At 46.9% G+C, this 24,132-nt stretch overlaps 2 protein-coding genes across 3 annotated transcripts; one reads left to right on the top strand and one right to left on the bottom strand.

Annotated features, from left to right (window-relative positions):
- Positions 1 to 212: 212 nt before the first annotated feature.
- On the bottom strand, positions 213 to 779 carry LOC114141969 (ubiquitin-40S ribosomal protein S27a-like). Its single transcript, XM_028012933.1, is given in 3 exon segments — positions 213 to 424; positions 427 to 618; positions 621 to 779. Coding segments are annotated over 3 exon segments (465 nt in total). The 5' UTR covers positions 724 to 779; the 3' UTR covers positions 213 to 254.
- A 2,102-nt stretch (positions 780 to 2,881) lies between these two features.
- On the top strand, positions 2,882 to 24,001 carry atp2c1 (ATPase secretory pathway Ca2+ transporting 1). 2 transcript variants are annotated; one of them, XM_028012640.1, is made up of 27 exons: positions 2,882 to 3,013; positions 7,128 to 7,232; positions 8,580 to 8,696; positions 10,093 to 10,182; positions 11,024 to 11,059; positions 12,157 to 12,218; positions 12,284 to 12,392; positions 12,466 to 12,621; positions 12,701 to 12,769; positions 13,585 to 13,660; positions 13,738 to 13,804; positions 13,901 to 14,025; positions 14,102 to 14,199; positions 15,378 to 15,473; positions 15,577 to 15,666; positions 15,929 to 16,033; positions 16,143 to 16,299; positions 16,386 to 16,556; positions 17,563 to 17,660; positions 18,864 to 18,914; positions 19,011 to 19,177; positions 19,312 to 19,380; positions 19,454 to 19,570; positions 19,738 to 19,885; positions 19,977 to 20,072; positions 20,145 to 20,286; positions 22,709 to 24,001. In XM_028012640.1, the coding sequence occupies exons 1-27, from the start codon at positions 2,990 to 2,992 to the stop codon at positions 22,828 to 22,830; spliced, it is 2,763 nt and encodes a 920-aa protein (XP_027868441.1). In that variant the 5' UTR covers positions 2,882 to 2,989; the 3' UTR covers positions 22,831 to 24,001. The 2 variants fall into 2 exon arrangements, with proteins under 2 accessions (XP_027868441.1, XP_027868440.1); XM_028012639.1 differs by lacking the exon at positions 2,882 to 3,013 and adding an exon at positions 4,999 to 5,637.
- The last annotated feature ends 131 nt before the right edge of the window (positions 24,002 to 24,132 follow it).

Here is a 24,132-nt window from a genome sequence, read left to right as displayed (position 1 = left end):
CTGCTGGTCAGCATCTTTAGATCGTCTATTAGACAGATGAAGTACTCTGCGCTTAGACCAGAGGTCACTGGAAGAGACTGGAGAGCATATGAATACAACATTTTGAGTTCTGTATGTGGTTTCAATAAAAATTAATATTGCATAAATAGTACTTTTGTATGGGTACACCATTATGAAACGCTTAGTCAAATCAAAGTATAATTTATTAGGACTTTTTTTTTTTGTGGAACCAAACTGTTTATTCCTCCAGAGCTCTACTTGTCCTCCGGCTTGTTGAAGCAGTAGGTCAGGCAGCATTTGCCGCAGTAATGGCGGTCAAAGTGACTCGCCATGAAGACGCCGGCGCCGCACTCGTCAGCTGGACACTCGCGCCGCAGACGGTGGATCTTACCGTTCTCATCCACCTTGTAATACTTGAGCACGCCAGCTTGACCTTCTTCCTCTTGTGTTTGTTCTTCTTGGGTGTGGTGTAGGACTTCTTCTTCCTCTTCTTGGCGCCGCCTCTCAGCCGCAGCACCAGGTGCAGAGTGGACTCCTTCCGGATGTTGTAGTCCGACAGCGTCCGTCCGTCCTCCAGCTGCTTCCCAGCAAAGATCAGCCTCTGCTGGTCAGGAGTTTTCCTTCCTTGTCCTGGATCTTAGCCTTGACATTTTCAATAGTATCTGAAGGTTCAACCTCGAGGGTTATAGTTTTCCCCGTGAGGGTTTTCACGAAAATCTGCATCGTGAGGTTCGGTCCACCACTGGTTCACTCCTAATGGCGGATCCTGAGAAGATTTATTAGGATTTATTAAGATTTATTAGGACATTTAAAACTTCCGATTATCAGAATGTTGCATCAGCGAAAATAATATGAAATATTACCAAATAAAATCATCTAAAACTAAAATAAAAATTCAAAGAAACAAATCTTGCGAACTAACAACCAGTGAATAAAGTTTTGATTTTTAAATTAATTCAAAAACAATTGATCCCAAAGAGAGAAATAAAGTTTATTTTTATAGCACATTTCAGCAACAAGGCAGTTCAAAGTGCTTTATGTGATAAAAACAGTCGATTGAGAAACCAGCAATTACATTTCGATGAGTGCCATCATGAAAAACATCATACACAAATATGTAGGTCAATGTTTCATTTATTATGGTTCAGGTGGGTTTGAAGGAACTCGGTGTTTCAGCTGTTTTACAGTTTTCTGGAATTTCTGTTCCAGATTTGTGGGTCAAATGTTGCATCTGGAGAGCAACCAGAACCAAAGGGAATAATTGTTCAAACAGCAACATTAAACAGAAAAATGAACTGAAGTCTAGAAAAAGATCAAGTCCAAGCTAAGAGCTGCTCCAACACGCTGCCGCCAGGAGGCGCTGTTTAAAGCAGGAGCAGGAGTCTGTGCGCTTCTGATGGGGAAGGCAGACCCATTACAGTGGAAGGTGGATGGAAAGAAATTGAAAATTAAAGTTAATTTCACCACCAAAACTGGCTTCATATAGAACTTCTAGCCTTGTGGTGAAATCCGGATAGATTTATTACTACAAAACCCAGAACAGCTTCGTTTCTATCCGGGACATTTCATACTTCTCAAGAAGGGGAGTCCAGAACTTCTGGAAAGTCTTCACTTCATCGGTCTCTCCGGCTGCAGCGTTTCTGTCTGTCAGAAGATCCAGTTCTGCTCCACCTGGACGAGGATCCTGCAGGTGAAGACGGAGTCCAGGCCTGAAGCTCTTCTGCTCCCAGGACAATGTCCTCATTTCAGCAACCTGGACCCAAAAAGGTGCATTTCTCAGCCGAACCCCTGCGGGAGATTAAATATATGTTACACAGCAGGAAATGATGGGCCGAGTCACTCCTCGTGCAGCATATTTATTCAGTTTAAACTGTAAAAAGAAAATACAGCGGTTACAGTAGCGCTCCCAACATCCGCTGCAACAAGCTGTCCTCTCTGCAATGGCGGACTCCTACAGCCTGCCAGAGGGTCACCCGCTGTTGCATGTGGTACTGAGCGCCCTCCGATGGCGAAACCAAAACATTGTTAAATCTAATAAACATTAACTCTAATAAATTCTAACGCTAGGCTGTGAGTGATCATCACCAAAACAAAATGTGGGGGGGGGACTTGTTTCATGCCTCACTTTCCTAGTGCCACATATACATCACAGCTGGAGCACATCAAGGATTATTGGAGTTCAGATTATATTTCACCTCCATTTCAGGCAGCAAAAACAATCCAAAAACAGTTATTGATGGCGATCTTAGCAAAATATAGAATATTATGCACGCTAAAGAAGTAACCCAGGTTAGATTATCACTAAAAAACGGTAATTGATAAATATTATCCATGGTGAATGAATATTTCTGGTTACAGCTGCAATAAAAATCATTTAAAATTAATTTAAATGAGCCGGAAAATCAGAGTTATGTTTACAGCACCATATAAATATGACACACAGTTAAACACAGAGTTTATTAAAGTGCTCAGTTTTCTGTTTCTGCAAAAATCTGACAGGAACTCCCCCTGTGGAGGCTTCCGGTGGGAGTCATCAGCATTCAGCTCTGCAGGGGGCAGCAGAGAGCCAGGGGCCGCATTCAGCATAAATATATATATATATATATATATACAGTACAGACCAAAAGTTTGGACACACCTTCTAATTCAATAAGTTTCCTTTATTTTCATGACTACTGACATTGTAGATTCACACTGAAGGCATCAAAACTATGAATAACATGTGGAAATATGCACTAAACAAAAAAGTGTAAAACAACTGAAAATAGCCATTATATTCTAGTTTCTTCAAAGTAGCAAGCACTGAGCATGATGATGATGATGATGATGATGATGATGGTTCTGACCTGGTGAAACTAACACAGTGGACTCTGGATGCTTTTATTCTGGGGGGCTTGATGCTTTTATTGTGAAGGGCTCCCTCCACTCTACCTAACAACATGGTGGACTCTGTCCTCTCCAGTCGCTTTGCAGTGGGATTTCACGGAAGATGCTGAAGAAACGGGAGCTGTTGGTAAGTTCGGAATCTTTTATGTCAGTCTTCCAAACGACACCGTGTTTCGGAACCGGCGGAGCCCCCTGGCTCCAGCGGAAAGCCGGCTTTCCCGGCGGCGGCGACTAGTTTGGGAGTTTGTATCCCGGAGTGAAGCTGCTGCTCTCGGCTGTTAGCCGCTGCTGCTACCGGAAAGCGGACTGGACGCACGTAACCGAGCTTCCTGTCTTCTGACTGGACTTCGAGCTATTGTGACTCTGATGTTCTGTGTCGGTTCTGCTGGTGGTCCTTCTGGTTCTGAGCTGTTTAACAGTTTTTGATAGTTTCCTGGTGGGAAGCTAACGAGCTAACGGAGGCTAACAGGAGCCACAGTGCCTATAGATGCTCCACTCTGGTTCCTTACTGGTTCCTTTGGTCCCATTCTGGACCCAGGGGTTGCTGACAGGTTTTCTTTCCGGGTCCAGTCAGGTTCTTCTCTCACCTGGTCACCATGGCGACACTCTGGGCTCTTTATGTCCTGTTCGGAGGATGGTCCGACCCAAACTTCTGCCAGCGATCAGAACCATAAGACGACGTCTTATGGCGAGAAATCTGTTCTGGTTCGGAGACTGGTTCGATTTTGTGGTTCTGCAGCAGAGTTGGCTATCAGGTCCGGTTCGGATCAGGCAGCAGGAGAACCGAGCTGTCAGTAATTGGGTTAAGGAGGCTCGGCTCTGGTGTAATCTGATCTCATCGTGATGGACCGGACCGGTACCGGGCTGAGCCGTTCTGCTGCTGGATCCATTAACGTTCTTTCCAGGTGTGCTCCTCCACCTGCTGTTCCCACCTGGATGATCCGGACTCTTCCAGAACCTCCAGCCATTTTGGATCCTGCTGCTGAAAAATAATCTGGTATTTTCCCACTAAGTCTGGAGCTGCTGGCAGACATCTTGGTTTCAACCTGCGTTCAGCCCCAAGCAGGAAGTTTGGATTTTAATCTGCTGGAAAGTAAACATGGCTGAGCAGTGTTTACTGTTCCTGGAGGAAGCTAGCGCTAAAGCGCTAAGTCAACATGATAATTAATGGAAGCTAGCGCTAAAGCGCTAAGCCAGCATGATAATTAATGGAAGCTAGCGCTAAAGCGCTAAGCCAACATGATAATTAATGGAAGCTAGCGCTAAAGCGCTACATTAAATTCTAACCAAAACTTCAACACAGATGTTGAACTTTGTTCAACTGAAAGTTTGTAAACCTGCAGAATAAGTTAGTGTTTAAGATAAATTAATTTAGGGGAAGCTAAGTGTGCTAAATATTTTTAGAGTGAGCTAGTCAGGGCTTATTGACTAATTAGCTCTACTGTCAGTTGATTAGCAGAAGTGCCACCAATCATGGATCTGACGGTTCCAGATGTTCTCTGCTGGTTTGAACCCAGTCTGCGGTTCTCAATTCTCCAGAAGTTTTGGTTCTCCAGGTTTTTCTCTGGGCCCGGCTGTTCTAAATGGACTTTGGTCCTGAAGGAGAGTGAGATGATAACGGTAAATCATCGTCAGACTTCCTCCTCCTCCTCTGCTCTAATTAGGCCTGCTGTCACATGGTACGTCTAATAATAGAGCAGAAGTTCCTGCAGGGACCCAAGGTGACCCGACCCGCTTTCTCAGAGGAAACTCCAGGTGATGGACCAGGACCAGAGCAGAGCAGGACCCATTCTGGGTCCAGGGTTTTGTTAAGGAAGATGTTTGGGATCAGAAATGTGATTCTGAATTCCGATCAGGATGTTTTGGTTCTGATCCGATCGGGATGTTTTGGTTCTGATCTGATCCAGGTGCAGCATTTAAACACCTGCTGATATTTTTGTTTTTTCTTAAAGCATCGGTACCGGTGTTGGATTAGACGGGCCAGAATAGGTCCAGATGTTGGTTCTGTAGAACCACATGTCAGATTATGATGAATATCTTGAGGCCTGGTTCTACCAGAACCTTTAGTTAAAACGAACAAACTGTCTGAATCTTGATAAACGCTGTGTCTGCATTCAGTGAGGCCCTCTGAAGAGGCCGCGGCGGGCCGGGTTTGGCCCCCAGGCCACCAGTTTGACACGTGATCATGAAGGATTGAGAAACCTGTCGGTTCAGAAAAGCAGCCGCCCTCGGACCCGTCGCCGAGCCCGCCGTCATGCTGACGGAGGAGACGGACCCCTGCAGTCATCATCATCTGAGCCTGTGTGGCCGTGTTTATGTTTCCTCAGACCAGTTCTGGCCCGGAGAACTGCTGATCCGGTCCGCTGGATCAGATTCCAGGCAGTTCTGGACGGGATTCGGGTCGGGTCGGACCGGATCTGAGTTCAGACGACGTCCTGCAGGTCCAGCCGAGTTCCTGTCAATCTAGCAGGAAGGAGCGGCCTCCTGGAGGCAGGTGTTCTGGGTCAGGTGGGGGGCGGAGCCTGCAGAACCGGCCCGTTGCTGGGCCCGGCGGGGTGGAGGCGTGTTTGCTTTAAATGCTCAGCGTCTCCTGCCTGTGACTCATCCTGAGCGGCAACAGCCGGCTGGTTTCCCCTGACGGTTCTGCAGCAAAACCCGACCGGTACCAAGATGTTCCGCTTCCCGTTCCCGGCGCTGTGGGGGAAAAAGAAAAACAAGGAAAACCAGGAGATCACGGTCCTGCCGCTGGAGGTATGGCTGGGAGCAAAACCAGAAGCTGGTTCTGGTTCTGATGGAGAAATGGTCCGTTTTTTCTGTTTCCTTTCTTTTTCAGCTAAACTTAATTAATTCTTCTTACTTTTCTGAAAGTTTCTAAGTGCTGATGAAGTGAAAGGGATCCTGAGCTGCTTTGACTAAACTTTGCATGAGTTCTGGAGTCCAAACCATATTTACCAGAACTTTAGAGTCTGGAGGCCGCGACCCCCTGACCCTGCTGGGGTTCAGGTGACGACGGGTCGGCCTCATGGCCCAGGCCTCTGCTGCCCGTCACTCTGGCGCTCCTCTCAGGCCCAGAGCCCGACCTCTGACCTCCAGGGAACATTCCTCCATGTCAGGTTTTGCCAGATCCTCTCCTGCGTGTTTCAGATGCTTCCCTGATATCAGAGCCGGCTTCAGGATGCCACAGGTTCTGGAGCGACCCGGTGCTGACCCGGTGACCCATGACAGGGAGTAGAGCTGCTTCCTGTTGACGTGGCCTTCTGGAGAGGTCTGCAGGGGGCGTACTGGCGGCTGCAGCTCCTCTCCGGGCCTGCAGGGGGAGGGCTGGCGGCTGCAGCTCCTCTTCGGGCCTGCAAGGGGCGTGCTGGCGGCTGCAGCTCCCCTCATGGCCTGCAGGGGGCGTGCTGGCGGCTGCAGCTCCCCTCATGGCCTGCAGGGGGCGTGCTGGCGGCTGCAGCTCCTCTCCGGGCCTGCAGGGGGCGTGCTGGCGGCTGCAGCTCCTCTCCGGGCCTGCAGGGGGCGTGCTGGCTGCTGCAGCTCCCCTCATGGCCTGCAGGGGGCGTGCTGCTCTCTAATAGGTTTTCAGCAACATGGAGGCGTTTACGTCAATAATTCATAATTTGTTCCTCTGGGTTTTGGTCCAGCAGCTCCTGGTTCTGGTTCATCATGCAGCAGTCGGGTCGGGTCGGGTCTAGTACAGTCCGGTTGGGTTGGCCGAACAGAACCAGAAATTTCACAGTCAATGTGAGAAGTGGCAGCCCTTCCCGCTGCAGAACCGGGTCTGGAAGCTTCGACCCGGTTCTGTAAAACGGCTCTTGAAAGGCATAAGAACTTCTGCTCTTGACACCACTTTGTTAAAAATGTAGATTCTGTTACGACACCTCCAGGCGCTGCAACCATCTTCTGATGTCTCTTTATTTCTCATTTTGTACCATTTATTTCTTTATCTTGTATATTATTATTATATTATGTATAAACAACATAACCTGCATCTTAACTGGAGTCGAGCAAATCTGTTGATGACAATGACAATAAATCTTATCTTATCTCTTTTACTCCGTGTTCACTCCTGGGTTCTGTTTGAACCCGGTTCTGACCCAGTCAGCTGTCACAGTCTACACTGGATCAGACGATGCATCTGTTCTGGTTCTGACCCGGTGAAACTTGAAACTCCAGAAGCTGTGCTCCTGGTTCTGGTCCGGTTCTGGTTCTGACCCAGTGTGCGTGTGTGTGTGTGTGTGCAGCTTTCCCAGAACCAGCCCTGTGGTGAAGATGAGACCATGGTCCCGGTACTGACGTCCAGAAAAGCCTCAGAACTCCCGGTTAATGAAGTAGCGTGCGTCCTGCAGGTGAGCCGACCCGATCGGGTCAGAACCAATAAATATCTGTTCATGTGATCATCTCCACAAAACTGGTGAAAACATGAAATAAACTCTGTCTTTAAACATTTAGTTCTATAAATTTATGAACCAAATGAATTTAATGTTTGTTTTCGTTTCGTTTTCTCCACTGGTATGAATAATTATGAACCTGAAGCCGATCCGCCATCAGCTGATCCGGTCCAGAACCGTGAGCTTACATGGAGCTCTTATTATGACCGTCTCCATGGAAACCGGATCAACTGTGTTATCTTTATGGTTGTCTCACTGCTCTGTTTACTCAGACCGGATCTCATCAGAACCGGGTCAGGAGAAACGATTGGAGCATAAAAACTCCAGAGCCTCTAAAATCGGGAATTAACGGAGCGTCCGAGGAATCAGGATTCCTGTTTTACATTAAACAAAGAATTAAAACCAGATTCCCGCTTTTATGTTAACAGCGTTTTTATAGCAGCTTCATTTGTAGCTGAACTGTGAGAACGAGTCGCAGGTTCTGATCCAGATCTACGACGGAGAATCAGAAACAGGCTCACAGTTCTGAAGAACCAGGTCGCAATATTACCAGAACAAAGCTGTATTGTTATGAGAACAAACTGGTAATACCAGAGTAAATCAGGATGCTTTGTTGTCTTTGTGCAGAAGCAAAAAGAAATGTCATTCCTGTGCAGCCCGTCCACAGAGACTCGAACAAAAGCCAGGGGAAGACGAGCGCCTGAGGAGGCGCCGCCGCCGCCGCTCTACATCACAAATGAAGACATGAAGTTTGACATAACTCACAGTCATTAAGGACAGACATTTTATGTTCAATGCTATGTTTTATGGTAAACATAAAATGTTTAACATTTTATCAGTGAGGCTGGATAAAAAGCAACGTGGGAGAACTCTGACACAAAAACAAAATGACCTGAGTTACTCTGAGCTTTGGTATCGGTTTTAAAAGTAACGAAATATTTAATACTTTAACTTCAAATTATTATCAGCATCAGGACTTTTTTGATGACTGAGTGGAATTAAAGACCAAACTGATGTTTGTCTGTTTGTTGCCACCATATGGTAGAGTAGTCGCCTTGCAATCGGAAGGTTGTAGGTTCGATTCCAGCTTCCTCCTGCCACATGTTGATGTGCCCACACCGATCTGTGTGTCGGTGTATAAATGTGTGTGTTCGTGAGTGCGACTGCGTGAATGTGACTAAAGCGCTTTGAGTGGTCAATATGACTGGAAAAGTGCTATATAAGTTCAGTCCATTTACAGAGGCTGGCTTCCTGTTTGCTGACTTCCTGTTGTGTTGGCTGACAGCGCCCTCTGTCTTCCTGCAGGCGGACTTGCAGGCTGGTCTGACCCAGGAGGAAGTGACCCGGCGGAGGGTCTACCACGGCTGGAACGAGTTCGACATCAGTGAAGACGAGCCGCTATGGAGGAAATACATCTCCCAGGTAACGGATGATGCTGGAGGGGGGCGGGGCTTGTTAGGCTCCTACTTCCTGCGGAGGAGGACTAGAGGCTGCAGCAGCGATCACCGATCAGATCGGAGCCGATGTTCCAGCTGAACAGGAAGTGGCTCCAACATCCAGTAACTGGAAACGTTGGACTGTTTGTTCTGCTGCTGTCACTGTTTACACACAAAAACATAAAAGCTGCAGCTCACAGGCATCTGATTGGTCGGTTGCTTCTCTTCTGATTGGTCGGTTGCTTCGCTCTAAAACAGGAACCAGTGAATGATTAAGTTTTGGTCCCCTCAGTCCACTGTATCGGGCAATTCCAGCTGTAACGTTTATTTATGTTGTTCTGGACTGGGAACTGTTCCCTGGAGTCTCTGAACTGGGAACTGTTCCCTGGAGTCTCTGAACTGGGAACTGTTCCCTGGAGTCTCTGAACTGGGAACTGTTCCCTGGAGTCTCTGAACTGGGAACTGTTCCCTGGAGGCTCTGGACTGGGAACTGTTCCCTAGAGTCTCTGAACTGGGAACTGTTCCCTAGAGTCTCTGAACTGGGAACTGTTCCCTGGAGTCTCTGAACTGGGAACTGTTCCCTGGAGTCTCTGAATTGGGAACTGTTCCCTGGAGTCTCTGAACTGGGAACTGTTCCCTGGAGTCTCTGGACTGGGAACTGTTCCCTGGAGGCTCTGGACTGGGAACTGTGCCCTGGAGGCTCTGGACTGGGAACTGTGCCCTGGAGTCTCTGGACTGGGAACTGTGCCCTGGAGTCTCTGAACTGGGAACTGTTCCCTGGAGTCTCTGAACTGGGAACTGTTCCCTGGAGGCTCCGGTCTGGGAACTGTTCCCTGGAGGCTCCGGTCTGGGAACTGTTCCCTGGAGGCTCCGGTCTGGGAACTGTTCCCTGGAGGCTCTGAACTGGGAACTGTTCCCTGGAGGCTCTGGACTGGGAACTGTGCCCTGGAGTCTCTGAACTGGGAACTGTGCCCTGGAGGCTCTGGACTGGGAACTGTTCCCTGGAGTCTCTGGACTGGGAACTGTTCCCTGGAGGCTCTGGACTGGGAACTGTTCCCTGGAGCTCCATGATTCTCTTCCTGGAGAATCTGGGCTGATTTCTGCTGACTCTCTGTCGTCTGAGACGGACAGGATTCTGTGTGTCTGACCTGAAACCAGGCAGGTCTGGTTCTGACTGAACTTCAGACAGAGAGAAAAGCAGGATGTCTGATTCTGCAGAGTCAGGTTTTTATTTTGGATTGAAGGTTGCACTATGTTCCTCCAGGTTGACGGTGCTCGCCTGCTGAAGGTGTTGCTGGTTTGAACCTTCCTCTCAGCAGCAGCTCTGGCTGCCATGTTGTTGTTGCTGCAGCTCTTTAATCTCTCTCTTTGTTCCTCTGCAGTTCAAAGATCCTCTCATCCTGCTGCTGCTCGCGTCGGCCGTCATCAGCGTCGTCATGCACCAGTTAGATGACGCCATCAGCATCACCGTGGTACGTTCAGCTAGAACTGGCTGATCCTCCTTTAAACCTGTCTGATCAGCAGCAGCAGCTGGGGAATGTTGCTGCTGTTGCTGCCAGCAGGACAGAAGCAAAATGGCTTCCTCCCTCTTATGACCATAATTGTAACTGGGCCACATGTTATTTCTTTTTTATTTTTATGGCTGTAAAATTCTCCAAAAAAGTACATTGTCTGTATTTTTGCTCTTTTTTTCTGAACAACCTCAGCTTTCAGTGTCTGATAATTATTTAACATTTCTGTCTGAACAGTTTATAAAGAAAAAAACAAAAATCGGAACTGAAATTTCCAGGTTTATTACTAAACAAGAACTTCATAAATCCAGAGAAAACTGTGAAGCCTGGCCTCCGGTTTACCAGTTTTTATTCCTGTTTTTCATTAAATTATTTCAGGTACTTTTATTTTTTGTGGTAGGCTCTTATCAGTTCCTCTCCAGCTGCAGACAGTCTCACTCTGCACACCTCACATTCCCACAGGATGCTACTTTATTTCCATCCTTCCATACACTCCAGGCTGAGAGGGGTGCTGGGAGGGGTGCTGGTCCCATGTCCAGCGGTCAAAGGGCAAGAGGCAGGGTCTCAGCTTCTCAGCACTTTTGGAATTTTTCTGATATGTTGAACTGTACAGGAATTACAGTAATGGGAAGTACAAGGCCGAATTGGTTCTGAGAGGGTTTTGAAGGATCCTCCGGAGTTTCCAGGCCCGGTTTGTTCCAGTGGTGCCTCTGCGGTCTTTACTGGAATAATGGTGTTTGTTCCGCCAGTGGAGCCCAGCCCTGCTGCCTTCACCTGATCGTTTCTTCCTCTGTGTTGACAGGCCATCATCATCGTGGTGACGGTCGCCTTCGTGCAGGTGAGTCCCGCCGGCTCTGGGCGTGTTCACCTTCACGAATCAGAACCAGCAACCCAGCCTCACTTCATCAGAACTTCATTACATATAACAAATAGGGATTAAACTACAAGAAGGAAATCAATTTGGACTTAAATAGAAATCGCAATAACGGGGCATAAACATTGCAGCTAGTCTTCGTTGTTTTGTAGTGATTAAAAGTGGCGTTAGTACTTCTGTATTAAGCATGTTTTAATTATCTATAGATGTAGAAAACTATTTAGTCAGCAACCCTTTATTTGTTATTCATGTCTGACTTTACATTCATTTTGCCATCTTCCACTTAGCAGGAAGCTAACATTATGCAACAGCCTGCTGTCGCTCACATTTCTAGTCATTGTTGTTCTGGAACCCGGCGCATCTGCTCTGTTACCATTATAGTCACAATATACTGGAACCTTTAACCAGCATATCCAACTATAACTCTCTTTACTTTATGTGGGAGGGAACATAAGCAAAAATACACCATTAGTTGGCTGCTAGGCCAGCGGGGCTACTGGCATGCTAGCGCCGAAATGCTAACACAGTAGAAAAGTTTTTTCACTCATAACATCGTCTACATGAAACTGGTTGATGAAATAACAAATGTTAGATGATAAAGAGTTCATGGGAACAATAAACATGTGCCCGGTGGACATTATAATCCTGGAATTAAACTAAAATAAGACGGAGAATCTTTGCTGCTTTTGCCCTTCTTCATGCATCTGTGAGAACTGGCAAAGCAGCAGCACCGCCACCTTGTGGTGAAGAGTGACAATACATCTTTGTCATGTAACAAATTCATTTTATCAATTTGTTACATGATGTATTCATATCAATGTGCTAAGAAAGAGACAAATTTGTATTTTACAAAATAGATTTAAAAAAAGTCTAATCAGAAATGGACATTCATGTTCTTTCCTATTAACTTCAGATTTACCTTACAATAATCCTGAGTTGATCTTCTGAGATGATGGACCAGTTGAGTCCAGCAGGTCTCAGTAATCCTGCTGCTCCAACTTCCTTTCCTGCCCCAGTTTTGACTGAGTGCGATTACTTCTCTCTCTCTGCCCCGGCTGCAGGAATACCGCTCAGAGAAATCGTTGGAGGAGCTGGGGAAGCTGGTGCCTCCAGAATGTCACTGGTGAGGGTTCTCTCTCCTTCCTCTTCCTGTTGGCGGTTCCTCTCTGACCCAGTCTGTCCTCTCAGCATTAGGGACGGGCAGTTGGAGCACCTGCTGGCCCGGGACCTGGTTCCTGGAGACACCGTGTGCCTGTCGGTGGGGGAGCGGGTCCCTGCGGATCTGCGGCTGTATGAGGTGAGGACGCTGCTGGTTCGGTTCGTTTCCTCCTCGCCTGGCTCTCCGGGTAACCCCTGCCCTCCTCCTGCAGGCGAGCGACCTCTCCATCGATGAGTCCAGCCTAACGGGGGAGACCCACCCCAGCTCCAAGTCCACGACCCCCCAGCCGCCCGCCTCCAATGGGAACATCGCCTCCCGCAGCAACATCGCCTTCATGGGGACGCTGGTTCGCTGCGGCAAAGCCAAGGTACCAGCACGACCTTTGACCTTGCCTCCACCTTCTCCTGTTCTGATGGAGGTTCTGAACCTGGATTTCTGATCCTCAGGGCATCGTCATCGGGACTGGAGAGAACTCTGAGTTCGGGGAGGTTTTCAAGATGATGCAGGCGGAGGAGGTGAGTTCTCCTGGTCCGAGAGACGGAGAGCAACATGTTGACCAGCGGAAGAGTTAGAAAATATCCAAATGAAAAACTGAAAGGTCTCTGAGCAACGCTGGGTTCAAGATCCAAGATGTCTGCCACACATAAAATGATGAGGAAGCTGCAGAAAATCTCCTGAAACAACCGTGGAGCTTTAATAGAGACAGAAATGAGCAGAGATTCTGGTCTCAGAAATGAGATCCGGCTCGGGATAATTATTTAAAAGGAAGAAATTTCCAGCCTTTGTTTGTTTTTATTTATCAAAAAGTTTCTCAAACAGATTCCAGCTCGGACGTCACATCCCAGCTGGCCTCTAGGTTTAGTCTTAGCACAATACCAGTTCCTGCCTCACATTGGCACCAATTTGCTGAGAGTGGAATCACGAAAGTAAAAATGATCACAGGAGTTTTTTAGCACATTTTGGACTTCCGGCCCATAAACTGTGTTGCTTCCTGCCTGGTTTCCATTTGTTATTGTTCTGACTGACGATGACGGCAGTTTGTGTGTTTGGAGGCCGAACGCTGCAGGAACACCATAAATGAAACCGGAGGAAGAAATCAGAACATTTTCCTTCTGGGAACGTTTTGCAGTTTTTAAATTAAAGCTGCATGAGGATTGTCTTTGCTGTCAAAATGCAGTAAAATGTTTAAAAATGAACAAACAGGAAGTAGTTGTGACTGCCTCCTGCAGGGGGAGCTGCTGACTTTTAGACAGAACAGTTTGGTTTCCTCAAGTGTTTCCTGACCTAGTGGCGCCTCCTCAGTCCTCCTCCTTCCTGTCTCCTGTTGCAGGCTCCTAAGACTCCCCTCCAGAAGAGCATGGACCTGCTGGGGAAGCAGCTGTCGCTTTACTCCTTCGGCATCATCGGTGAGCCGCCGGCCTCTGCAGACCCAGCTCTGCCTCAGCCTCTTCTTCATGCTCTTGTTGTTTGTGTGCTGTTGCAGGGGTCATCATGCTGGTGGGCTGGCTGCAGGGGAAGAGGATCCTGGACATGTTCACTATCGGCGTCAGGTAGCTACATGCTAACCTTGCTCTCCTCCAAGGTTGCGGCTGCATGCAGAGGCTGCGGTTTGCGTGAATCAGTGAAGAGTTTCTCCTGTGTTGTAGCCTGGCGGTGGCGGCCATCCCAGAGGGTCTGCCCATCGTGGTGACGGTGACGCTGGCGCTCGGCGTGATGCGCATGGTGAAGAAGAGAGCCATCGTCAAGAAGCTTCCCATTGTGGAGACTCTGAGTACGTAGCGCTGAGGGACGTGGTGGCGTGCAGCCGCTGCATGTTTCCATGGTGACGTTCCTGTGGTTTCTGCTAGGCTGCTGCAACGTGATCTGCTCAGACAAGACTGGAACGCTGACCAAGAACGAGATGACTGTGACCCAGGTCTTCACCTCAGATGGACTCCATGCTGAGGTCTGAACCCACAGGAACGTCAGCGTTGTTCAGCCGCTGCGTTACACAGCAGATTTCTACTGAACGGGTCAGTCAGGTTCTGGGTCAGGACAGACGGCCTGGTTCCGGTCTAACAGTTTGTGCAGCGATACAGAGCTGGTGATGGGTCAGGTTAGCTTTCACCAGGAACCGACTGCTCAGAAGGCCTCAATGTGGGCATCAAGGGATTTTCAATTAATTTGACTTTTTTTTTAGTATTTTTTTAAATTCAAAATTAAATATTAACATGACTCTAATTTGTAACAAATTTATAAAATGAAGGGTGACACACAAAGGTGTGATCATGTTTTATTGATCATTTGCCAGAATCAAAACAGGAGTTAGTTCATTGAACTGAGGTGTTGTACCGAGTTAGACCACCGGGTGGCGGTGCTGCTGCTCTCGGCCTTGTGACGTCCACTCAGCACATGGAAATCATTAACTTAAAGATTTGTTCTTCGGGCGTGCTGTGCCCCACGTTTGGAGGCCTTAGTCCTCGACGCGGACGTTGCGGGTTCGACTCCCGGTCCGACGACCTTTACCGCATGTCTTCCTTCCTCTCCTCTCCCTCCTTCCTGTCTGCCTTCTGTGGAAAAAATACGAGCCGCTAGCGCCGCAAAAACTCTTCGGAGAAAAAAAATGGAGAAAAAAAAAAAAAGAAGGATTTGTTCTTCCATCAACCAGTCTCGGGTAGATGCAGCTTTGAGAGTGAAATAACTTCTACTGTGTTAGCATTTTAGTGCTAGTAGTCCCGCTAGCTTAGCTGCTAACAGCTAAAGTATTAGCTATGATTGTATTGACCTGACAGCTGCTACAGAGGTATAAAATAATGTATTTCAGTCAGAAATGAAGACATGCAGTGAGTAAAAAAATCTTCATTATGTCAAAAGTTCTTCATTTTATTTAAAATAACATTTTGTTCATGGCAGCGGCATTAGACCATCACGTTGGTTTAGTCAGACTAAAGAAGCTGTGTGGTTATTTAGTACTAAACCTCGTTTATTGTAAAATAACAGTTGGGGGTTCAAGCTGAAAACACAGTTCATATGTTTGACCTGGCAGTTGATCCGTTCCTCTGAACCTGGTGGACCAGAACATCTCTGGGTCCAGGAAACAGAAGCAGATGTTTGGGTTGTTTAACCCTCATTGTTGTCTTGCAGGTGACAGGCGTGGGCTACAACGGGACCGGAGAGGTGCTGCTGGACGGAGAGGTGGTCCACGGCCTCGCCTGCCCTTCCATCAGTAAAGTTGTGGAGGTGAGAAAACCAGGTCTGCTTCTCTGTAGTTCTGATGTTAGAAAGTAAAATGTTTTAGATGAGGCTGAAACCAAAGGGCTGATGCACCTGCTGCTGTTGCCAGGTGGGCTGCGTGTGCAACGACTCAATCATCAGGAACCAGAACCTGCTGGGGCGTCCCACAGAGGGCGCGCTCATCGCCCTCGCCATGAAGGTAAGCAGCAGCCGCTTCTTATCGCCTGGAACCAACTTCCTCTGATAAACACCCAGACTCCAGAGTCCGATCAAACATCTGGGTCTCCTACACAGAACCAGCTTTTATTTCAAAATGGAGCCCATTGGAGCGGGCAGAAACCAACCAGTCTAGATGGACTTTGGTGGCTCTTTCTGCTCGCTTCTGGTTCAAAGTTTGAGGAAACCATCAGCCAGAGCAGATAGCAGAGGTCAGACATGATGGTAGTTTGTGTTTTCCTCAGATGGGTCTGGAGAGTGTTCAGCAGGAGTTCATCCGTCTGGAGGAGCATCCCTTCACCTCCGAGCAGAAATGGATGGCTGTTCGCTGCGTCCACCGCACACAGCAGGTACACTCTAATATCTGGAGTCTGGATCCGGGTCTGGGACCTGGACTGATGTCTGCAGTGTGTCCTCTGCTGCTGTAGCTCCTCTCTGGTTCTCTGCTGCCCCCTCCAGGATAAAAGTGGAGTCTACTTTATGAAGGGCGCCTATGAGCAGGTGATCCGTTTCTGCAGTAGCTACAACAGCAGAGGCTCCAACCTTCCCCTGACCCACCAGCAGAGGGAGCTCTACCAGCAGCAGATCAGCTACATGGGCACCTCAGGCCTCAGAGGTACTGATCAGAGACGAGATCAGGATGTTCTGACCTTTCATCGACCTGTCTCTGACCCCTCTGTGACCTCTGTGTCTGCCACTCAGTGCTGGCGTTCGCCTCGGGTTCCCAGATGGGGAGCCTGACCTTCCTGGGCCTGGTGGGCATCATCGACCCGCCCAGGGAAGGGGTCAAAGAGGCTGTCGCTACGCTGCTCAACTCTGGGGTCGCCATCAAGATGATCACCGGAGACTCGCAGGAGACGGCCGTGTCGATAGGTCAGAGGTCACGCTGATTACAGCAGCTTTAGTCTCACCTGAACTCACCTTTAGTCAGGCTGGAATGAAGCGAAGCGTTTTTACTCCCTCCGTTCCTCTGAAGACGCTTTTACTGTAACTTCATGGTCAACGTCAATATTTATATTTTAAAAGCATGGAGGGATGAAATCAGGACTGTCAGAACCAGAACCTTCTGTTAAAGTATCCCTCCTGGTCCATCTGCTTCAGTTACACAAACTGATCCAAGACCAAACCCCACCCATGACCTCTGACCCCAAAACCAGAATCCCAACTAGCTGTCTGACATACTGTTTTATAAATGATCTCTGCAGAGGTAGAACCCAGACCTCAGAGTGCATGCAAAGTTCAAAATGTCTCATTTATTTACAGGAATTACAACACACACACACACACACACACACACACACACACACACACACACACACACATACATTCCTCCCTCCTGTCTCAGATCAGATCCATCTACATCAGAGGGGCCCAAATTTGGTCCTGAAGGCCTGGCATCCTGCATGTTTTAGTTCTCTCCCTGGTACCAACAACCTTTTCAGCAGGTCAATGTTCTTTTTAGGCCTCTAACAGCCACCATTGGATCCAGGTGCGTTAAACCAGGGAGAGACTAAAACATGCAGGATGCCGGGCCTCCAGGACCCACTTTGGACACCCCTGTTTTACAAGTTAGCGCAAACTATTGTGGACAGCGTCATGAGAGAGTCACTCTCTAATGTCAGACAGCCAATCACCTGACAAATGGAAAACAATGGCCGCCTACAGAGCTGGGGGGTGAAACCAGGATGAGCCACATTAATACAACAAAACATTCTCCAGTTTCTGGTTCTGATCTGCCCGTTTTAGACAAGGCCATTTATTTCTCTGGAACGCCTTCAGGAATGCTGGGGAAATGCCAAAAAACCAGACCTCTATACAGAACATTTAGTAAGGAGGACAGTATAATGCCACTGACAGGTGTGTGTGTGTGTGACCTTAGCGAACCGTCTGGGCCTCTACTCCAAAGGATGCCATTGTTTGTCAGGAGAGGAGGTGGACCATCTGGACCTGCAGGAACTGTCCAACATCGTTCCTAGGGTGAAAACACACACATTCTTGTACTTCTATTGTTCTGAGGTCTTCTATTCGTTTTAGTCGCTGCATGTTTGTCTAACCCAAACGTGTTTCCAAACCATTACCAGGATATTCCTAACCTTCTTATGAACGAGTGAAACCAAGTAGCTTCATCGCTTTCTTTCACATGAATACAGCCAATGTTGAATCTTCCTCTCACAATACGGTTGCTATTAGAAGTGGTTTGATACCATCTAGTGGTTAAAGTGTGAACTACATGTGGTTCATTGAAGCAGAAGTTTGCAACCGGCTGATGAATTCAGCCCGTTGCTAAGTTAACTTAGCCCTGAGCTAGGTTGTCCAATACAAATACATTTAGGCTTGGTAATGTCTTTTACAACTGATATATCAAAAATAAACATGTGACCAAAATTCTAAGTTATTTTTAATTTATGGGATGAAAAGTCTTAGCAACACTCAGCAACTAAGGAATGGAAATGAGAAATACAGGTGTTGGTAAGCAATATATGAATTGTAAGCATAGTTGTAAAAAAAAAAAAAAAAACGTAAATGATGTGCATTCATTTTGGCTATGCAACCTTATATCAAAAGATTACTTTAGGTTTCAAGATATACGATATAAATATTGGATAAATCATTTTTTTTGTACATACTCTGTTTTTTGTATCATGAAATACAGATAAAACCCTCTAGGACACTACAGTCAAATGAATTTTGCAGTATTTAGCTGTATTTAAAACTGTCTTGAAGCAAAACTGATGGTTGTTCAAAAACTTATAGTTTGACTTTTTTTGTAGTGTGGTTTGAGCAAAAACAGCATCAACAAAATAATCAGTAGACTGATTCAACAATGTTTGACTCATTAAGTTCCTAGTGTCGCCGATTAGCATCATAGCTAAATTTACACTAATAATGGGTGTAATGTTCAAATAAATCATCTCTAAATAATACAGCATCTGATTGACAGAAACACGGGTCAGATGTCTTTTTGTACAGTTGCATATAAAATAAGGAGTGAAGTAGAACTGAAACAAAAGTGAAGGAAAATGTCCCCAATTTTTATAAGGGCCTCCTTTCGTGGGAGGAGCAGGTGAAGGTCGTCCCCTCAATGTACTAAAGACAAGTACACACATGCGCACATACACACCTTTGTGTCCACTTTCTGATCATCTCAGTGAAGCTAAATCTGAATCGTTTTCTTTACAGGTTGGTGTGTTCTACCGGGCCAGTCCCAGACACAAGCTGAAGATCGTCAAGGTGAGTCTGACCTGGTTTCAAACTGGGCCACAGAACCAGAATTCATTCTGCTGGATCGGTTCCTGAACCGAAATGAAGAGTTCTGCGTCTCTGCAGTCTCTCCAGAACCTCGGTGCCGTGGTGGCGATGACTGGCGATGGCGTAAATGACGCCGTGGCGCTGAAGGCGGCAGACATCGGAGTGGCGATGGGCAAGACGGGGACCGACGTCTGCAAGGAGGCGGCGGACATGATCCTGGTGGACGACGACTTCCAGACCATCATGTGAGTCCGCCACCAGAGGGAGCTGCTCCAGCTGACGGATGCTGGGAAGGCTGGATCCAGAATGTTTGAATAAGATGCAGATTTCTGTTTTATTCTACTACCCTTCAAATGAAAAAACTGTCGTTCGCTTCCAGGTCAGCTATCGAGGAAGGAAAAGGAATCTACAACAACATCAAGAACTTTGTCCGCTTCCAGCTGAGCACGTGAGTTGCCGTCTCCTCTGCTTCCTGGTTTAGGTGCTAAACTCAGCTTAACGCTGCCCCTGCTGGTCACCAGGAGCATTGCAGCGCTGACGCTCATCTCCCTGGCAACGCTGATGAACTTCCCCAACCCTCTGAACGCCATGCAGATCCTGTGGATCAACATCATCATGGACGGACCACCCGCTCAGAGGTGCAGGAGCATCATGGGAAATGGAGTCTTTTAATGCTGTGATTTTTAGCTTTTTCTCTGTTTCTTTAACTTTCTGGAAATTGTTTCTCTTTGATATTTTTATGGTTACATGTAACTTTTCTGACTAATTATGGACAGCATCAGCTAAATGTGGCCTCTATATGCAGTTTGGGGGTGGAGCCTGTGGACCGTGACGTCATCAGTAAGCCGCCTCGCAATGTGAAGGACACCATCCTGACCCGCAGCCTGCTGGTCAAGGTCCTGGTGTCAGCCTTCATCATTGTCTGCGGGACGCTGTTTGTCTTTTGGAGAGAGGTGCGCCATCTTTCTGCTTGCTGGTTGTGCTGGATCTGTCTTCTGATTGGCTGTCCAGTCTGATCTGGTTTCTGTGCTGTTTGGATTTCAGTTGCAGGACAACATGATCACTCCTCGAGACACCACCATGACCTTCACCTGCTTTGTCTTCTTCGACATGTTCAACGCTCTGAGCTCGCGCTCTCAGGTGAGACCCGGACCCGGTATCTGAACCAGAACCTCTGTTTCTGGAGTTCTGAAGAATGAACTGTGTCCTCAGACCCGCATGGTCCATGAGATGGGCCTGTGCAGCAACAGGACGTTCTGCTACGCCGTCCTGGCCTCCATCATGGGGCAGCTGCTCGTCATCTACTTCCCTCCGCTGCAGAGCATCTTCCAGACGGAGAGCCTCAGCATCCTGGGTGAGGTTCTGATCCCACACGCTCCTCCTGATCGCCGCTTTCCTTCCTCCTACTTGATTTTGGACCCGACATACTCTGGTCGGGCATGAGCCGATGATTTAAAGCATTCTAACCTGTTCTCAAACTGATTTTCTCAATCCAAAGGCCAAAAATATAACAACCAAGGGATTTTCAACATTTTAAGGCATGGGACACCCAAAAAAAGGAGAGCATATATATACATATATATATATATATATATATATATATATATATATACATACACATTAGGGGTTGAACGACTACATATTTTTTAAGGTCGACTACATCATGATAATAGTCGAGTCGATGTCGACTAGTCGCGGTGACGTCATAGTGACGTAAGCGCAAAAACCCTTCACAACTACTTGGAGGCTTTATTAGCTATTTTCACGGCAAATATTGACCCCCCACCCCCCCCCCACACACACACACACACACACACACACTCTCCCCTTCTCCTGCTGTTACTAAGTCTATTATGGAGATTCTTCGTGAGCAGCGGGGAAAAGTTTGTTGCACAAAGTCGGGTGTGACTTTTTTTTTCTAAACACCGGCTGATGCTGATGATCTCTGGATAGTTACTATAGGAGTCAAACTATCACACTGACTACATGGTGCTTTTGGAACATCACAAGCCAAACTTGTTATGAACGGATCCCGTTTGGTTACAGCTGAACTCAACGAAACCACCTGCTTCTCCTCCGCCCGATGCGCGGCAGGAAGCTCTGCTGACTCAGCAGATTGAACGATTTAAGATATTTTCTAGTCAACGTCAACATGATAAAAGTCGAGTCGATGTCGAGTTGACTAGTCGTTGTGACGTCATAGCAACGCAAGACGCAAAGCTTTGGAGTAACGTACAGGCTTTATTACCCGTTTTCACGGAAAAATACGGCATTTACACAGAACAGTTAAACCAGAAGAGTCATCTTTAGTGAAATATTTCCACACTGTTGACGAATTTCTACCTGTTTGACAAGATGCGGGCTTGTCCTCGATCTGTTTTGAAGACGCCATTTTGTAGCCAGTGTTCTGTCAGATCAGCTGTCAGAGTGTCATACACTTCTGACAGCTGATCTGATGACACTTCTAAGCACGAAGTGTCATTCTTAGCACAAACTCACGGCTATATATATGTCTGACAAGTATACACTGTCATTACCAACTACAGGCTTTTATTTAATCAGCAACATAACATCATAATGTATTAGTTAGATCGTCGTGACAAAGACACTCGCGAGCCGGCTAAGTGACATCCTTAGCGGGAAGGGGGCGAGTTTTAGACGGCTGGTGTTTTGTAGTGGACTGCAGCTGCAACTCCATCTCCTTTTAAAAACACTGTAAAACCACAAATATGCATCCATCTACATATCATTTAAACTAATGTATTAACTTATTTTTCTTGTGTCTTGTGACGTATACTGTGCTGTCAGATCAGCACAGGCTGTCACCACCGGCAATCACATGACTGCGACTAGTCACATGAAATGTAAAAACTCGCCAGACGTCCTAGAGTCGACTAATTGGTTCAACCCCTAATACACATACATACATAGGAATCTTATTGCTGTCCATTTAATTCAAATGATGCCATAGTAATGGCTTAATAATTCCACTGCCATGAACAAAATGTTAACTGGCATAAAATGCAAACTTTTAACATAATGAACAGATTTTTGTCCTCACTGAATGTCTTCATTTCTGACAGAAATACATTATTTTATGCCTCTGCAGCAGCTATCAGGTCAATAGAATCACTGCTAACAGTTTAGCAGTTAGCTGCTAAACTAGCAGGGCTACTAGCATGCCAGTGCCGAAATGCTAACCCAGTAGAACAGTTATATTTTACTCTCAAATCATCGTCTACATAAAACTGGTGGATGGGATAATAAATGGTAGACGATAAAGACTTTATGGGAATCCCATTCATGTGCTTAGTGGATGTTAATAACCTGGAATTAAACTAAAATAAGACGGAGAATCTTTACTTTCTCCTTCACGTTTCTGTGAGGACTGGAAAAGCAGCAGCACTGCCACCCTGTGGTGTAACTCGGTACAACACATCAATTCAACACATTTTGACTGCCTTTTAATTCTGTTAAATTATGAATGAAGAAAAAATTAATCACCTTTTTGTGTGTCACACCTTATTTTTGTCAGTTTGTTACATGTTGGGTTCATACTAATGTGTATTTATAGACAAACCTCTTAAATTAAAAAAGTCTCCATATTTAATGAAAATGCCTCAAAAAGCTGACGATGCTTTATGAAACGATGTGGAACTGCGACCTGCCAAAGGAGAGATGTTTGATTTTAAATTAGTTTATTTAAAGCCATTAGTTTTAGTGAGTTTGATGGTTCTGTCTGGTTTTAACAATAATAGTTTCCATCCGTCCTGCAGACCTGCTGTTTCTGCTCAGCCTCACCTCCTCGGTGTGCGTGGTGTCAGAGGTCATCAAGAAGGTGGAGCGGTGTCGAGGAGCTGAGCGCCGCCCCCCCTCCGACTGCTCCCTGGAGGTATGACCTGCCCCCCGTTCTCTGGCTGCTGATTGGAGGAAGAGGACGTCAGGGTGATCTCACCTGGCAGCACTGACTTTTTTCCTGTGAGATCCTCCGACAGAGCGACGCTCCGGTCTGGGACTGGACGCCGCTCCTACCTTATTGGACTGGGATTAAGAATTGGGAGGACTGGTTTGTAAAATGCTGCTTTGCTTTGAACCCGTTTGGTTCTGGTGGAGGTGTAACCGTTCAGTTTGGACTCTGAGCGACCTGATGGGGTTAAGGGTCAGGGTTTATTTAATTACTGGAACATTCCACTGGGACCAGTGAAGCTGGTCTTGAGCTCTGTGAGCCGAGCTGGACCAGAACCGCTCGGATGTTACTCCAGGTTCAAATCATTCCATGTTTTTAATCGGTGGGAATTTCTGCTGAAGCCCCGCCCCGTTTTGGGAGCTCTGCCCATTTCTAAGCTCCGCCTGTTTTGGGATAAATATTCCAGCTTTGTTTCTCGTTGCTCTGCTGGTTGTTTGGTTCTGATCCAGCTGAATTATGGATCCGGATCCGTTCAGTACCGACACTACAGCTGGTTAAGTCACACTAAGGACCCGGAAGACGGATCCAGGATCGGATTGTCAGAACGTCAACAGCGTACAGTTAAACTTCCACCAGACCGGCCCGGTTCCAGTTCTGCTCACCCTGACCCGCCGGGTCAGGAGCAGCTCCAGTTTATTCCCATGAAAACGTTCCTGATACCAAACCTGCGGCTCTTCAGGGTCCAAACGGCAACGCTTCCTCTTCTGGTGCCTTAGAAGCCCTGGACGGTCCGACCGGCTTCCTGTCCTGCTGTGGTCTGCAGAGAGGAGTCACCCCGGTGCATTCTGGGTAATCTGGGGCCATCTCTGTGTACGATTTTATTTATTTCTGAAAGTCTTTGCTGCTGTTTTCCAAAAACGAAGCTCCGGTTTCCTCTGGGCTGCTGCTTCCTGCTGCAGACTCCGCCCCGTCCCGCTCCTCCGGATAAACTTTGTTTACTTTTAGTTTTTCTAGTTTTCATCCTTTTAATATTTGTATGATCAGGCATACAAGCCAGAATAATCGTTTAATTTATAAATAAATTGATGCGGGACTTATTTTTATCTTGACTCGTCTCAGTGGAGAAAATATGGTGGAAGAAATAAAAATATAATCAATAACATTCTGGATTCTTTCTTCTTTTTTGCAGTTTCTAACATTTTTAAGCAAAACAAGACATTTTACTTAAATGGTCCTAAATGTTGACTGACTATCTCTCCTTGCTGAGTGTTTTTTCTCACTTTTCTTCACTAA

Source organism: Xiphophorus couchianus, chromosome 3 (genome assembly GCF_001444195.1).
Source record: "Xiphophorus couchianus chromosome 3, X_couchianus-1.0, whole genome shotgun sequence".
Lineage (NCBI taxonomy): Eukaryota > Metazoa > Chordata > Actinopteri > Cyprinodontiformes > Poeciliidae > Xiphophorus > Xiphophorus couchianus.
Note: the sequence above shows the minus strand (reverse complement) of the source record. Positions and strands in the feature narration are given on the sequence as shown.

Coding starts and splice junctions, on each gene's coding strand:
- atp2c1 (XM_028012639.1), top strand. CDS start 5,557: ATGTTCCGCTTCCCGTTCCCGGCGCTGTGGGGGAAAAAGAAAAACAAG. Junction 12,622..12,700: donor TTCGCTGCGGCAAAGCCAAG/GTACCAGCACGA, acceptor TCTGATCCTCAG/GGCATCGTCATCGGGACTGG. Junction 20,073..20,144: donor CTCTGAGCTCGCGCTCTCAG/GTGAGACCCGGA, acceptor CTGTGTCCTCAG/ACCCGCATGGTCCATGAGAT.